Here is a 14,095-nt window from a genome sequence, read left to right on the forward strand (position 1 = left end):
GAGATCGAACTCGAACCCAGGTCTTTGCGCTTAGACGAACGAACCTTTTAACCTGTTTGTCATCCCGCTGACCCGCGAATCGTGACAACGATCGCATTCTCTACACGTATAATAATTCAATACTCTACTCTATACGTGCATAAGGAGTGGCCCAGTTTGTTCAAAACACTACTCTATACGTGCACAAGAAGGGGCCCAGTTCGTTCTATACGCTACTATACTGTTCAAAAACAAGAAAAGAAACGCAAAAGTAGTAAAATCGTAAATATCTGATAGTGTTGCCGATATCTATACAAAATTAATACCAAAAATGAATTGGTCATTTCTGTATGGATTGGGGTTGATTTGTGTGGGGAAAAAATGAGGTGCTGCAGAAATTTGGTTAACAGATCGCAAAAAAACACAACCACGTGAGAACCTGGCGCCGAAACAGCCCAACATGACATGCACGCGCAACATCACTTGGTGGGCTATAAAAACGTTGGGTTTTAATTTGCATGTCATCGCAATCCTACAGCAAGTGAACAGCGAAAACACGCCACGACAGACGGAAGCCAAACTCAACAACGCCATCGGCCGACCGCAAACAGGAGAATCATCTTCTGTTGTATCCAGGCTTTTCCACGTAGGACAAAGCACCATATCAAAACTGTCAAACTATTATCAGACACAGAGGACAACACGTGACCTTCCCAGATCCCACGCTACTTGTCACTACTAGAGCACAGGACAGATTCATACGGCTACGTCTATTACGTGAAAAAACCAACACGGCAACCTCTACAACTACGGCAATACCAGGATTGCGTTTGATATCAGCCCAGGCGGACAGTGAGGAACCGCTCACGCGCTGAAGGTATTCTCACTAGACGACCAGTTCGAGGTGTCATTTTGACGGACTTGCATCGTTGGCTGCGACTTCAATGGTGTCAAGGTCATAGAGCATGGCCTAAACTGCGATGGCAAGTTTGGTTTAGCGCCGAGTTACGTTTTAAAGCTTCGCCGTGCGGATAGTATACGCCATGTTTACAGGCGTCGCGGGGAACGTTATGCAGGAAACTGCATACAGGAAGTAGACAGATTTAGTGGTGGTAGTGCGATGTGGGCAGTCATCTCCTACACTGGTAGAACAGACTTGGTGCAAGTTCTGTGGAATGTAACGGCACAACGTTACACGGACAAGATTCTTCGGCCACACGTCCTTCCAATAATGCAACAAACGAACGTTATTTCCAACAAGACAACGCCCGACCTCGCATGGCAAAACTGACAACATCCTTTTGCAGGGATTACAACATCCAGGTCCTGCCATTACACCCCGGGCAAGCCTTGCAGGCGGAGTTGGTGAACATTCCCATTACATGGGACGACGATGCCGTCAGTTTTGGACTCTATTGGTGGCCATACAAGATACTGAGCAGATGACCTTCACTTTATATCTATTGTTCTAGTGTGCTAGTGGAACCTGGGTCTATTACAACGATGTGTGCCAATTTCGAACAAAACATTACCATCTGTTGATTATTTAAATGACATATAAAATATACATAAAATATATACATAAAATATATACATAAAAAACACCTTTGCAGAGTAGATATACTTTTTTAAGAAGAGACCAAGGTTTGTTCAATATTCTCCGCTTTGCGTGCATAGGAAGAGGGTCCAGTAGTCCAGTATATCCAATACAGCCCATGCAAGTCAGGCAAGTCCAGATTACTGCAGTGTCTCTGGGCTCTATTATATTATATTCTATTCTTTTTATATTTATTGAGATAATATAACAACTGTTCTTTTTCTGTAGGTTATGTTCATTTCAGAGACTAGATGTTAGTCTAGGGGCCCAGTCCAAACAAGACCCACGGATGTCAGACATCTGATCATGGTCCAGACCGTTTGTAGTCCCAATCTGTCAAGTATGGCTGTCTCCTCAAGCGTCAGGTATCCCAAACACGATATCAAGCTGCATCAGATAGAGGGCAGTCATATTTCAGTGTTCTGTCCACCTGTCGTATCGCAGCTCGTCAAGCATGTTGGCCGGCCAAGCGTCCGATGATGTCCCCTGCCCCGACCCCAGCTCCGTTATCCGTCAAGCCGACCGTGTGTCTTGCCTCAGGTGGCCTTGTAACAATCAAGGGCTCCACTAAAGCTCCTCGCAGCTCGTTACACGATGATGGAGAAGCTACCCCGAGGACTTGCACGGGCGCGTCATGCGCACTGGATATAATCACATGATTGAAACAATTGTTTCATCTTGTATTTGAAATTGAATAATTAGAGTGTAATTGTAGCCTGTTGTTGAGGAATGTCACTTGACGGCCCCGCCCCTGGCCCGGTGTACGATTGTAATGCATTATATAGACTTCTGATCAATATGATGGCTTGTGGAGGGTTCGCTACTGTTCCCTACACGGTATAAGTCCGGGGCTAAGGCCAGTGATATGAACGATGTAATATTTACACAGGCAAGGGAAGGGGGGGGGGGGGGGGGGGGAGTGAAATGTCCCCAATAAAAAAGGGGATACTTCTAGGACTGGCATACAATGCAACATTGTCCATTGTTAATTTAATTACAACTGACCTATGGGATGAGAAAGCCAATTGCGTAGCACCAAGGCGTTGGTTTAGGTATAGTTTACATGGAGAGTTAATTCCTGTATGTTCAAATGGAGATTAACATCGCGGACAAGGTTATTGCTCCTATATGGCGGTGCGTGTACGTGTGCGTGTGCGCGTGCGTGTGTGTTTGTGTTTGCTGCTGCTGCTGCTTCTGCTTGAACTAGTCCAGACTGATGCCGATTATAGTGCTAGCCCACTGAGATACCACGCCGCAGTTTAACATGGACACCCAACTCAGATACAGTATACTGACTCCGAGCCGACCAGTCCTTGCTTTACACCCTTAATGCCAAGCGCCAGGCAACGAAAAGTACCATCTTTTAGCTTGTATCCGTTAGGTGAGTGAGTGTGTTGGGTTTAACGCCGCTTTTAACAGTTACATCACGGCGTGTCAGCTTAATGTGGAAGGAAAGCCCGAAGTGGTGCAGGTCTTAGACGTTTACCACGTCGGTGAAACCCACGAGTATGGTGCTGATAAACCTAGAACCATCGGGGCGAACCGGGATTCGAACCCACAATGAAAAGTTTCTGGCGTGTCCAAGGGACGCAACTCTGCACCCTCTTCCCTCTTCCTGGGGTCTCATACCTAGCCAGATGTGACGTTGCCCTTTAAAGATCTGTCGACGTTTTGGAGACAAGATCACGCCCTGCTCACTTGGACGTCACGGCGAGCCGACACGGAACAATTGGTATATGGGTGAATTGTTCACAGACATGAACATCACATTCTGTCGTGGACAAACTAACCATGGTGCATTCTCAAATTAGCACAGAGTCAGAATAATCGCTGGTTGATAACTTCCTTGGGTTCAGCCATGGAGAGATCAGCGATAGCATGTATATGCGAGTCAGTGTCCGTGTGCTGGAGGAGCTCAGAGTCTGAGGAGAGCTCGTGTGTCACAGGAGCTCCGCGTGTTAGATGAGCTCCAAGAGTGATGGGAGCTCCTAGTGTGATGTGATGGGAGCTCCTAGTGTGATGTGATGGGAGCTCCAAGTGTGATGTGATGGGAGCCCCAAGTGTGATGGGAGCTCCAAGAGCGATGGGAGCTCCTAGTGTGATGTGATGGGAGCTCCAAGTGTGATGTGATGGGAGCTCCAAGAGTGATGTGATGGGAGCTCCAAGAGTGATGGGAGCTCCAAGTGTGATGTGATGGGAGCTCCGTGTGTGATGGGAGCTCCGTGTGTGATGTGATGGGAGCTCTTAGTGTGATGTGATGGGAGCTCCAAGTGTGATGTGATGGGAGCTCCAAGTGTGATGTGATGGGAGCCCCAAGTGTGATGGGAGCTCCAAGTGTGATGTGATGGGAGCTCCAAGTGTGATGTGATGGGAGCTCCTAGTGTGATGTGATGGGAGCTCCAAGTGTGATGTGATGGGAGCTCCAAGAGTGATGGGAGCTCCAAGTGTGATCTGATGGGAGCTCCAAGTGTGATGTGATGGGAGCTCCAAGTGTGATGTGATGGGAGCTCCGTGTGTCAGAGAAGTTTCGTGTATGAGGTGTGTTCTGTATGTGAGCGGATCTCCCATGTTTGAGGAGATCCGCTTGAAAGGAGATTCATGTGTCAGGAGCTCCGTGTTTTTAGAGGAAAACGTGTGTGAGATCACCTCTCTGTGTGAGAACAGATCCGTGTGTGAGAACCGCTCCGTGTGTGAGAGCACTTCCGCGAGTGTGAATGATGAACAAGACGAGGCAGTTTGTATAGCGTGAACAGCTTCTGGCAGAGGAATCAACGATTGTCAGCACATCCTTGAGTCAGGGCCACCGCGAGCTGCCATGTTCTTATAAATCTTTGATTCGTGGTTCTGGCAGAAGGACGAGGTCAGCTTGCCTGGTCACCTAGTTCTCGTCGAGTTGGAAATAGATTCCGCTGTTTAGTTTACAGATAGCTATTTGTTTCACAAGGGTTCCATCCAAGGCGCATGCTGCAAGCACATTGCAGGGAAAAAGCTATACAAATATGCAGTATAATTTGCTTATTGACGTTCCCATAGACCATGCGAATGCACCATGTGCTTCAACGAACGTTTTGAGGAAGGTCTAACCAACGTTAACCTATGTGTACAGTAGATGGGCAACACTGAGACTATACCTACAACGTTGCACCGTTCCCTGTAGTCGTCCGCCATCGCCGCACAGGCTACCGAGTCTGCTGGGTAAACACAAGCTCCACCTTGTAATTTTCTGAACTCGATGAGCACCAGAAAAAGACGCACAAGGCGGAGGAAAGTGAAGCTGGTTGTTTGATGTGTGTAGAAATCAGTCTAGTCCTTGTGTTTTTCACCCTTTCGCAGCACGTGCTGGCTCGATGCCAGACCCCATGGTTTACCAAGCCTCAGAAACACGGGGGCTCTCTCATGATGGCACAAACTGAATGAACACCAACTGATGACTCTGCTCCCGGCGTGCCATTCCCAGGTACAACCATCGCCGGTAATTCCTTAATCTCTGACAGACCTCTTCAAGTAATATGCGCGCAAGTATAGTGGTTGACCTACTTATATGCCCGGCACACAAAGGAACGAATATCGTTTCCGTTATAATCTTATCAGCAGTCATCGTGGGGAGTCATGGTTAGAGTATGTCCCCAGCAACAAACAGCATAGGCAGCACCCGAGAGGGAGTCGGGGTTAGAATAGGTCCCCAGAAACAAACAGCATCAGCATCAGCAGCACCCGAGAGGGAGTCGGGGTTAGAATAGGTCCCCAGCAACAAACAGCATTAACAGCTGTCGTGGGGAGTCGGGGTTAAAATAGGTCCCCAGCAACAAACAGCATCAGCAGCACCCGAGAGGGAGTCGGGGTTAGAATAGGTCCCTAGCAACAAACAGCATCAGCAGCTGTCGTGGGGAGTCGGGGTTCGAATAGGTCCCCAGCAACAAACAGCATTAGAAGCACCTGAGAAGGAGTCGGGGTTAGAATAGGTCCCCAGCAACAAACACCATTAGCAGCACCCGAGAGAGAGAGAGTCGGGGTTAGAATAGGTCCCTAGCAATAAACAGCATTAGAGCACCTGAGAAGGAGTCGGGGTTAGAATAGGTCCCCAGCAACAAACAGCATTAGAAGCACCTGAGAGAGAGTCGGGGTTAGAATAGGTCCCCAGCAACAAACAGCATCAACAGTAAGAGGGAGAAGGGCAGGCTTCATCCAGTCATTGTAGTGGCCACGTTTGAATGAGATCCCGCGGAGTTGCCGTGGTAATTAGTCTGTTAAGAACATAAAGATGTAAAAATACGAGCACTTTGAAGCATCTGTGTCGGTATCTGCTAATGTTGATTATTATGAGCTGCTTGGATGCGGGATGGCGGCAACTCATTGACAAGTTTAGCTGATTTAGCTGTATCTGTATAGATTCTGTTAAAGCCATCGAGGGGAGTCTCCCCTCCCCCAAGCCCAACCAGCGTTGCAGGGATAATGGCACTACAACTGTGTCATTGTCTTCATTAGAGCCTCAAAGGTGAACAATTTTCATCGACCACGGACTTTTTCCGGTTATAATTAATTCACAATTCTCCCATGCTGAGTTGAAATATTGCTTTTCTTTAGGGCGAACCTAGTGTTGGCTCTTGCACGAGGCCCAGCACGAGATGGCCGTGCTATTGGCACTTGATTCCTGGTGCCAGTGTTGGCGAGGTAAATGTGTGGGAATTGACATACCGTGCTCCTCCAAGCTAGACACAAGGAGACCAGTGCTGGTTCGAGAGAGAGTCAAGGGCTGTTGAGACAAGCCGTGCCAACGGGGGCAGACAAAACGTTGTATGAGCGAGTTAGTGAGAATGGTTTTACGACCCTTTTAGCAAAAAATTCAGCAATATCACGGCGGGGGACACTAGAAATAGGCTTCACACATTGTACACATGTCGGGAATCGAACCCGCGTCTTCGGCGTGACGAGCGAACGCTTTAACCACTAGGCTATCCGACCGCCCCTGTTGTATGAGTGGATTACCGCCGCTTTGAACTTAAGTTGAGAGTGATGAAGGTCTTATACGCTGACAACATTGGAGAAAACGATCATGAATAACAATCAAACGATCAGCGGATTCGAAGACGGGTTAAGGGTGCAAATCTGTACAGCGACATTCGTCACCTTTGACCTCTGGACCCACCCGTGCCTCCATGTCGCCAGTAAGCGAGTATGGTTTTACGCCGCTTTTAGCATGATTCCAGCAATATCACGGCGGGAGACACCAGAAATGGGCTTCACACATTGTTCCCATGTCGGGATTCGAACCCAGGGCTTCGGCGCCGGAAAATTAATAATTGCCCACTAATAACTGCTTAAAGCGCACACAATGAATATGATAAATTCAAGTGTGGTATTTGTGAAAGAGATGAGTCTTAAGCTTAGACTTGGGCACAGAAAGAGAAGGAGTGTTCAATTGGGAGAGAGTTCCACAGTGAAAATATACTGCTCAGCTTTAGAAAGGAGTAATCATATATGTCATTCTGTGTAAACATACACATAGCATATGCGAATCAGTTGTGTGTTTCATTGAGTGATAAAAACTACCCAGGCTATCAAAAGTAGAATTGTAGAGAGTGTTAAACTGTCCTTAAAAATATATTAGAAATGAGCCCCGCGAATCTCTGCCTGAAACTGACAAAATCTAGACTTGCCAAACTTTCAAACATCGCATATTTTCTAAATCGGGCTACAGAGCAAAGACAGCACCAGTTGATGGACGTATGTCGGATACAGGTCTCTGTCCTAATCACTTTCAGGACCGGGGCCAATGTCCTTCCAGCATCTTTCTGTCGACTCAAACTCCACCTACCTCGTTCAACGTCTCAACCACCACCTACCTCTTTCAACGTCTCAACCACAACCTACCTCGTTCAACGTCTCAACCACAACCTACCTCGTTCAACGTCTCAACCACCACCTACCTCGTTCAACGTCTCAACCACAACCTACCTCGTTCAACGTCTCAACCACCACCTATCTCGTTCAACGTCTCAACCACCACCTATCTCGTTCAACGTCTCAACCACCACCTATCTCGTTCAACGTCTCAACCACCACCTATCTCGTTCGACGTCTCAACCACCACCTAACTCGTTCGACGTCTCAACCACCACCTACCTCGTTCGACGTCCCACGCCTCCACTATCAATGTGTATGATCTCTGAAAAACACAAAACATGGAGTATATTAACAAAAACAACATTTAAAGATATGTTTAGCCACAGATGATGTGCATAGAAAGTCTACCATTCCTCCAACCTGTCTAAAAAAATAACTTGTGAAATGAAAAGAACGCACCTGGGCCCACTTGCACAAAGCGATCTTAGCGCTAAGACGATCGTAAGCCTATGTTAATGTGTGGGAGTTACGATCATCTTAGCCTTGCTTTGTGCAAGTAGGCCCTGTACTTGTATTTATCTTGTTTGTTTGTTGTTTAACGACGTGCTCAGCAACATTCCAGCTACATGACGGATGTCTGTAAACAAACGAGTCTGGACCAGACAATCCAGTGGTTGACATCATGAGCATCGATTTACGCAATTGGGATATGATAACATGTATCAACCAAGTCATTGAGCCTATACCACACGTTCTCCTCAGTTGCATATTAAGACAAAGTCTAACCCAGATCTTAAGGGGCCAAAGCCCGGTGTGATACACGTCACTAACGTTGAACACTTCGGTGAGTATTGGTATGGTGCCGACAAACCGAGAAACATAATCGGGTCGTACAGGGATTCGAACCCACGATCGTAGATACCAAATTCCTGGCGTTTCCAAGGGACGCAACTCTGCACATGGAATAACGACGCCTTAAACGACTGGGCGACCAGAACCCCACATAACTGAAGCGCTCCTCCCCCGGGAATACAGGCCATATTTCATGGACTCGCTAAAAGCAACAATTAAAGCCTGATTTACTGGTCCAAGAAATGAGCTCTCTTTTGTTACAAGGAAATTTTAATTTTAGATAGCAATCGGACGCTCATCAGCATCATCGACTTCTCGATCGAACATCGCAACAGACTGCAGTTTGAGGAAATAGCGTCCCTGCGTCCCCCCCATCTCGGGCGGGCCGGCGTGCTGGGGGTGCGTTCGGGTCATCCACTCAGTGATTCCCCCTTCATCCATCATCCCTGATTTATCAGCACGGAACATGCTTCCAGGGTTAAACAGCATCGGTTCCGGCTAGTGGACAATAGCCCATGGGTTTCCTCTCCCAACCTGCACAACGCAATTATTAGCGAAAAATGCTGCGATTTCAGTAAACCAACAGGGCTGTTATCGAAGTGGTCCCATGTGTGTGTTTGTGAGCGCGTGTTCCACGAAGTTTACAATAACACACAATTATCATATCAGAGAAAGTTGGTAGTCATGAACTCGAGATTCGTTATCGGCCGCGATTTCAGCAGAGCTGGAGATATTACACCTGCAAAGGCTTAAAGATTTTCTTATTTCTAGTTTTGAGATGCCATTAAAAAGGAATGTTGAGTGACGGGAAACGTATACAGCCACACGATCATTATTCAAAACACAGCCAGACGAACACGTGTCTAAACACAGGCACACATTCATATTAATCAGCTTAAACGGAACTTAAATACATTACAGTGAAATAACTCTAGATATAGAACGCTATGTGGCATCACCCCCTGGCCGAGCTACACGTGTCATACCTTTGGTGGATATCTTAATTCGAATGTTTCTTCAGCACCCGAGCAGTGCACTCAGCAATATTCCACCTGTATGACGGCTTTCTGTAATAATCGAGTCAGGACCAGACAATCAAGTGATTGATATCATGATCATCGATCTACGCAATTGAGATACGATGACATGCAGCAACCAAGTCAGCGAGCCTGAACCCCCGATCCCGTTAGCCGCATCTTACGACAAGCAAAGTCACCTTTTACGGCTAGCAATGGTCTTCACGGGTAACATGCCTTCAATGTATATCTTTGTTAGAGTTGGTCTTTGGCAAGCCAGCAGAGCAACGCCGCATTCAGCAATATTCTACCTATATGACGACGGTCTGTAAAACATCCAGTCTTGACCCGACAATCCAGTGATTGGCATCACGAGAACCGATCTACGCAAATGGGATGATGACATGCATCAACCAAGCGAACCTGATCACCCGATCCCGTTAATCGCCTCTTACGACAAGAATGGGTTGTTGTAGTCCAATCCTGAGCCGGATTTACACAAGGGTTATCCTTAAAGTTGATAATTATATGTGTGATGGACGATTCCAGATTAAACAGAACGACAATTCTCCTTGCAGCTGAATATATTTATTACCCACATTGAGACACGAGTCACGTGTTCGTAGCAAGACACGTGTGAGGGTGATCTAGGCAAGGTCAATCGCTCCCGTTTGTCATAGATATCAAATTATCTTATAACAAACAAGAGAATTAATTGGAAGACGTCTACATTTGTCTACGATTGTTTACGCGCCTTACGTGTTATCATGGCAGAGAATGGCCCAGTCGTCTAACTTGCTGTGCAGAGTTGCACGCGAGAAATCTACGATCGTGCGTTCGAATCCCTAGTCGCCCGGGCTTTGTTTCTAGTTTTTTTCAGCACCATACCCGTGCTTGTGGGTTTCGCCCAAGTGGTAAACGTCTGAGACCTGCATCACTTTGGGCTTTCCACCCACATTAAGCTGACACGCCGCGATATAACTGGTACATTGTTCAAAGCGGTGTTACTCAACTCTCATGGTGCCCGTGAAGATCCAGGTAAGAATTGGTCTTCAGCAACCCATGCTTGTCCTAAGAGGCGACTAACGGGATCGCAGGTGGTCAGGCTCGCTAACTTGGTTGATGCATGTCATCGTATCCCAACTGCGTAGATCGATGCTCATGATGTCAATCACCATCTTCCCGAGGCAAGGGCGTTACGTCATATAGATGGACTATTGCTGAGTGTGGCGTGAAACAAAAAACAACTCTCGTGAGTTTTCGTTGTAAAAAAATGACAAGGATGTAACGTCAGTGATAATGTTGCAAAATGTCAGATTCTCTTCCTTTGGGAAATTAAAACAAGTACATGATGGAAGCCCCTTGCTCTTTCAGCTCAAATATCAGTTCACATATATCATGAGGTGGGGAAATGAAAAATATGGATTTAACTTTGATTTCATGACGCGAGTATGGGCACCAATATGTTACGGGTGTTACAACATACCAAAACACATAAAGCGAGAAATATCTATAATTAGACTATTTCTACTGAGCCGTGGTCCACAGCGCTAAATAAACAATCAGTGGGAGGAATACCACGCAACCCGTCAACTTGATACACCGGGACACCGTGCATACTTTAATTAGCCCAGAATAGAGAAAGTTCAGAGTCAGAGCTCTAAGATCAAAGCTGGTGCCTCGGGCAAGAAGCTGCACCCCTCGTGCCGGCGTCCCCATACCCTCAGGGAATGTAGGATCGGAGTCGAAGCGAATTGTTCGTGGGAGTGTACAGTTAAGTTTTATTGTCACATGACCATAGAAGTGCGTTGTTTTATACGATTATATTTTATGGAATTGTCTGTTACGATGATCTAAAAGACAGTTCATTGGACGTCCGCTGTAGTCATGGAAACATGACGACTAGGTTTCTCAGAGGTACAGCCATTCCTTACAAAAAACAACAAAAAAAGTTTCCCGTACCAATCCGATAAGTTCCGTAATCCAGAAGCCCTGCAAATACCAAGATGAAAATATCGTGCACGCCGACGTTATCAGCCCGCGATCGCTGTCCCTGTGGCCCTGCCACACTATCTGGAGATGAAATCACAATCTCAACGCCTCCATTCTGATAAGGACTTTAATCTTTGATACAAATGGCTCTGGGAGATGTTTGTTGAGCTTCATTGGGTGGGTGTTACGGAGGGGCGCCAGATGTTTGTGGAGCTTCCTTGGGAGGGTGTTACGGAGGGGTGCCAGATGTTTGTGGAGCTTCCTTGGGAGGGTGTTACGAAGGGGTGCCAGATGTTTGTGGAGCTTCCTTGGGTGGGTGTTACGGAGGGGTGCCAGATGTTGGTGGAGCTTCCTTGGGAGGGTGTTACGGAGGGGTGCCAGATGTTGGTGGAGCTTCCTTGGGAGGGTGTTACGGAGGGGTGCCAGATGTTGGTGGAGCTTCCTTGGGAGGGTGTTACGGAGGGGTGCCAGATGTTTGTGGAGCTTCCTTGGGAGGGTGTTACGGAGGGGCGCCAGATGTTTGTGGAGCTTCCTTGGGTGGGTGTTACGGAGGGGTGCCAGATGTTGGTGGAGCTTCCTTGGGTGAGTGTTACGGAGGGGTGCCAGATGCTTGTGGAGCTTCCTTGGGAGGGTGTTACGGAGGGGCGCCATATGTTTGTGGAGCTTCAATGGTACCGGTTAGACCAGTGGATGCTGTCAGTGGGGTGGATGCTGTCAGTGGAGTGGATGCTGTCAGAGAGGTTGAGGAATGTTCGAGGTGTAGATGCTTGTATAAGGGGGAAATACTAGGTACGATCGAGGGTCTTGAGCAGAAGGATGGGTGCTGGTACGAGGGATGGGTGCCGGTACGAGGGGTGGTTGCTGGTAAGAGGGGTGGGAGTTGGTACGAGGGGTGGTTGCTGGTAAGAGGGGTGGGTGCTGGTACGAGGGACGGGTGCTGGTACGAGGGACGGGTGCTGGTACGAGGGGTTGTTGCTGGTAGGAGTGGTGGGAGTTGGTACGAGGGTTGGGTGCTGGTACGAGGGACGGGTGCTGGTACGAGGGATGGGTGATGGTACGAGGGACGGGTGCTGGTACGAGGGGTGGGTGCTGGTACGAAGTGTGGGTGCTGGTACGAGGGACGGGTGCTGGTACGAGGGGTGGGTGCTGGTACGAGGGGTGGGTGCTGGTACGAGGGGTGAATGAAGGTACGAGGAGTGGGTGCTGGTACGAGGGGTGAATGAAGGTACGAGGAGTGGGTACTTGCAGAGGGATGAATGCTAGATAGGAGGGACGGCTGCTGGTACGAGGGGTGGATGTAGGTACGATGGGTGGGTGCTAGTACGATGGGTGGGTGCTGGTACGAGGGGTGGGTGCTGGTACGAGGGACGGGTGCTGGTACGAGGGACGGGTGCTGGTACGATGGGTGAATGAAGGTACGAGGAGTGGGTACTTGCAGAGGGGTGGATGCAGGTACGATGGGTGGGTACTTGCAGAGGGTGGGTGTAGGTATACGAGGGGTGGGTACATTATTATTGCTTCAATTGGCATTTCCTGAATATAACTTTTCTGAGAAGCCCTCCATGTCGTGCAACCTGTCGGTCGTACACCTCTTTTGACAAGCATTGGCTCCTTAAATAATGCCACGATAGGTTACAAGATAACTGTTGTTGCATTTAGCGTTAATAACTCACTACTCGAAACAGCATCCCTAGACATATTAACAAATCCTGCCAGAGCTCGAGCAGCCCAGTTGTCTACCGCTGTCGTGAATCCTTAATGAGGTTTTTAACAATTCCGAAAAACAAATTATGCATTTGATATGGCCTAATTGGAAATTCGACGACCCGGAGTTACAGCCGTAAGCAGTTCCGTAAGGTTAAACGTATTAAAACATGACGGTGGAAATGTACAGGCATGCCGTATTCTCGCCATCTCTCGTCCTATCATCTCGTCTACGGGAGAATCTCTTCCTTAACCCCTTCTCCCAACTGATCTTGGCGATGAAGATGTCCAGAGCCTGCGTACCAGTGATAGAGTGAATGTTGAACAGCTGGGGAGGTTGCGAGGTATCTGTCGGGGTGATTACACCGCGCACCTTGCCCCTGATATTATGAGTGCCTGACACCGGATACCTGTGGGAGCATGCCCCACCACGGGGAGGCCACGAGAACACTCCACCGTGGCTTAATGTGCACTGCAACATCACAACTGACGTCACACGGGTTTCATAATAATAACACGGAATAATTCCTGCTAGTTTCTAGGAATCACGTGACTTGGCTACTCGTGCCACCTCGGAACCAACAACATGAGCAGTGACGTCACGGATTTAATAAATCATAACGGAAAATAGGGTCATGTAAAAACAGGTCCTGTCTGTGCTAACTGAGTTTCGTTTCTGATTACGCATTCAATAATCACAGATGAACGATGCCGTTGCTGCTATATGCGCAAAGGCTTTCAACAATATTCAAGTTGGAGGCTTTCAACAATATTCACGTTGGATAACAGTTTGTAGGTTTATGCGGGCGGAGAGCCCCAAGATACATAGGTCCTCGAGTTTACACCTTTGGTGAGACAGACATACGAACAGGCAGTCTGCGCATAATCGGGTCAAATATGGGATTCGAACTTCACACCATCTTCTGACAGTCGCAAATAGCACCAACCGTGAAGAAGGGGTGGAGGCGACGGGGTGCCTTTGTGTGTCTAGGGGTGGGAGCATGTCTGGGTTGAGGAGGGGGTGCGTGTGCGTATGAGTGTTGGGGGGGGGGGGGGGGGGGGGTGCGCGCTTGTGTGTCTGGGGGTGAGCAAACGCTAAACTGTTCTGCCG

General features: G+C 48.0%; 1 protein-coding gene across 1 annotated transcript in view; it reads right to left on the bottom strand.

Moving 5' to 3' along the window:
• The window catches only part of LOC139442609 (protein jagged-1-like), an 86,561-nt gene that overhangs the window by 28,997 nt on the left and 43,469 nt on the right, over positions 1–14,095 (bottom strand). The window contains exon 2 of the mRNA XM_071223466.1: positions 7,700–7,742. Coding sequence (XP_071079567.1) covers positions 7,700–7,742 — 43 coding nt within the window. The remainder of the gene's footprint in view (positions 1–7,699; positions 7,743–14,095) is intronic.

This window comes from Haliotis cracherodii, unplaced genomic scaffold (assembly GCF_022045235.1).
Source record: "Haliotis cracherodii isolate W230 unplaced genomic scaffold, xgHalCrac1.p SCAF_5, whole genome shotgun sequence".
In the NCBI taxonomy this organism is placed as follows: Eukaryota; Metazoa; Mollusca; class Gastropoda; order Lepetellida; family Haliotidae; genus Haliotis; species Haliotis cracherodii.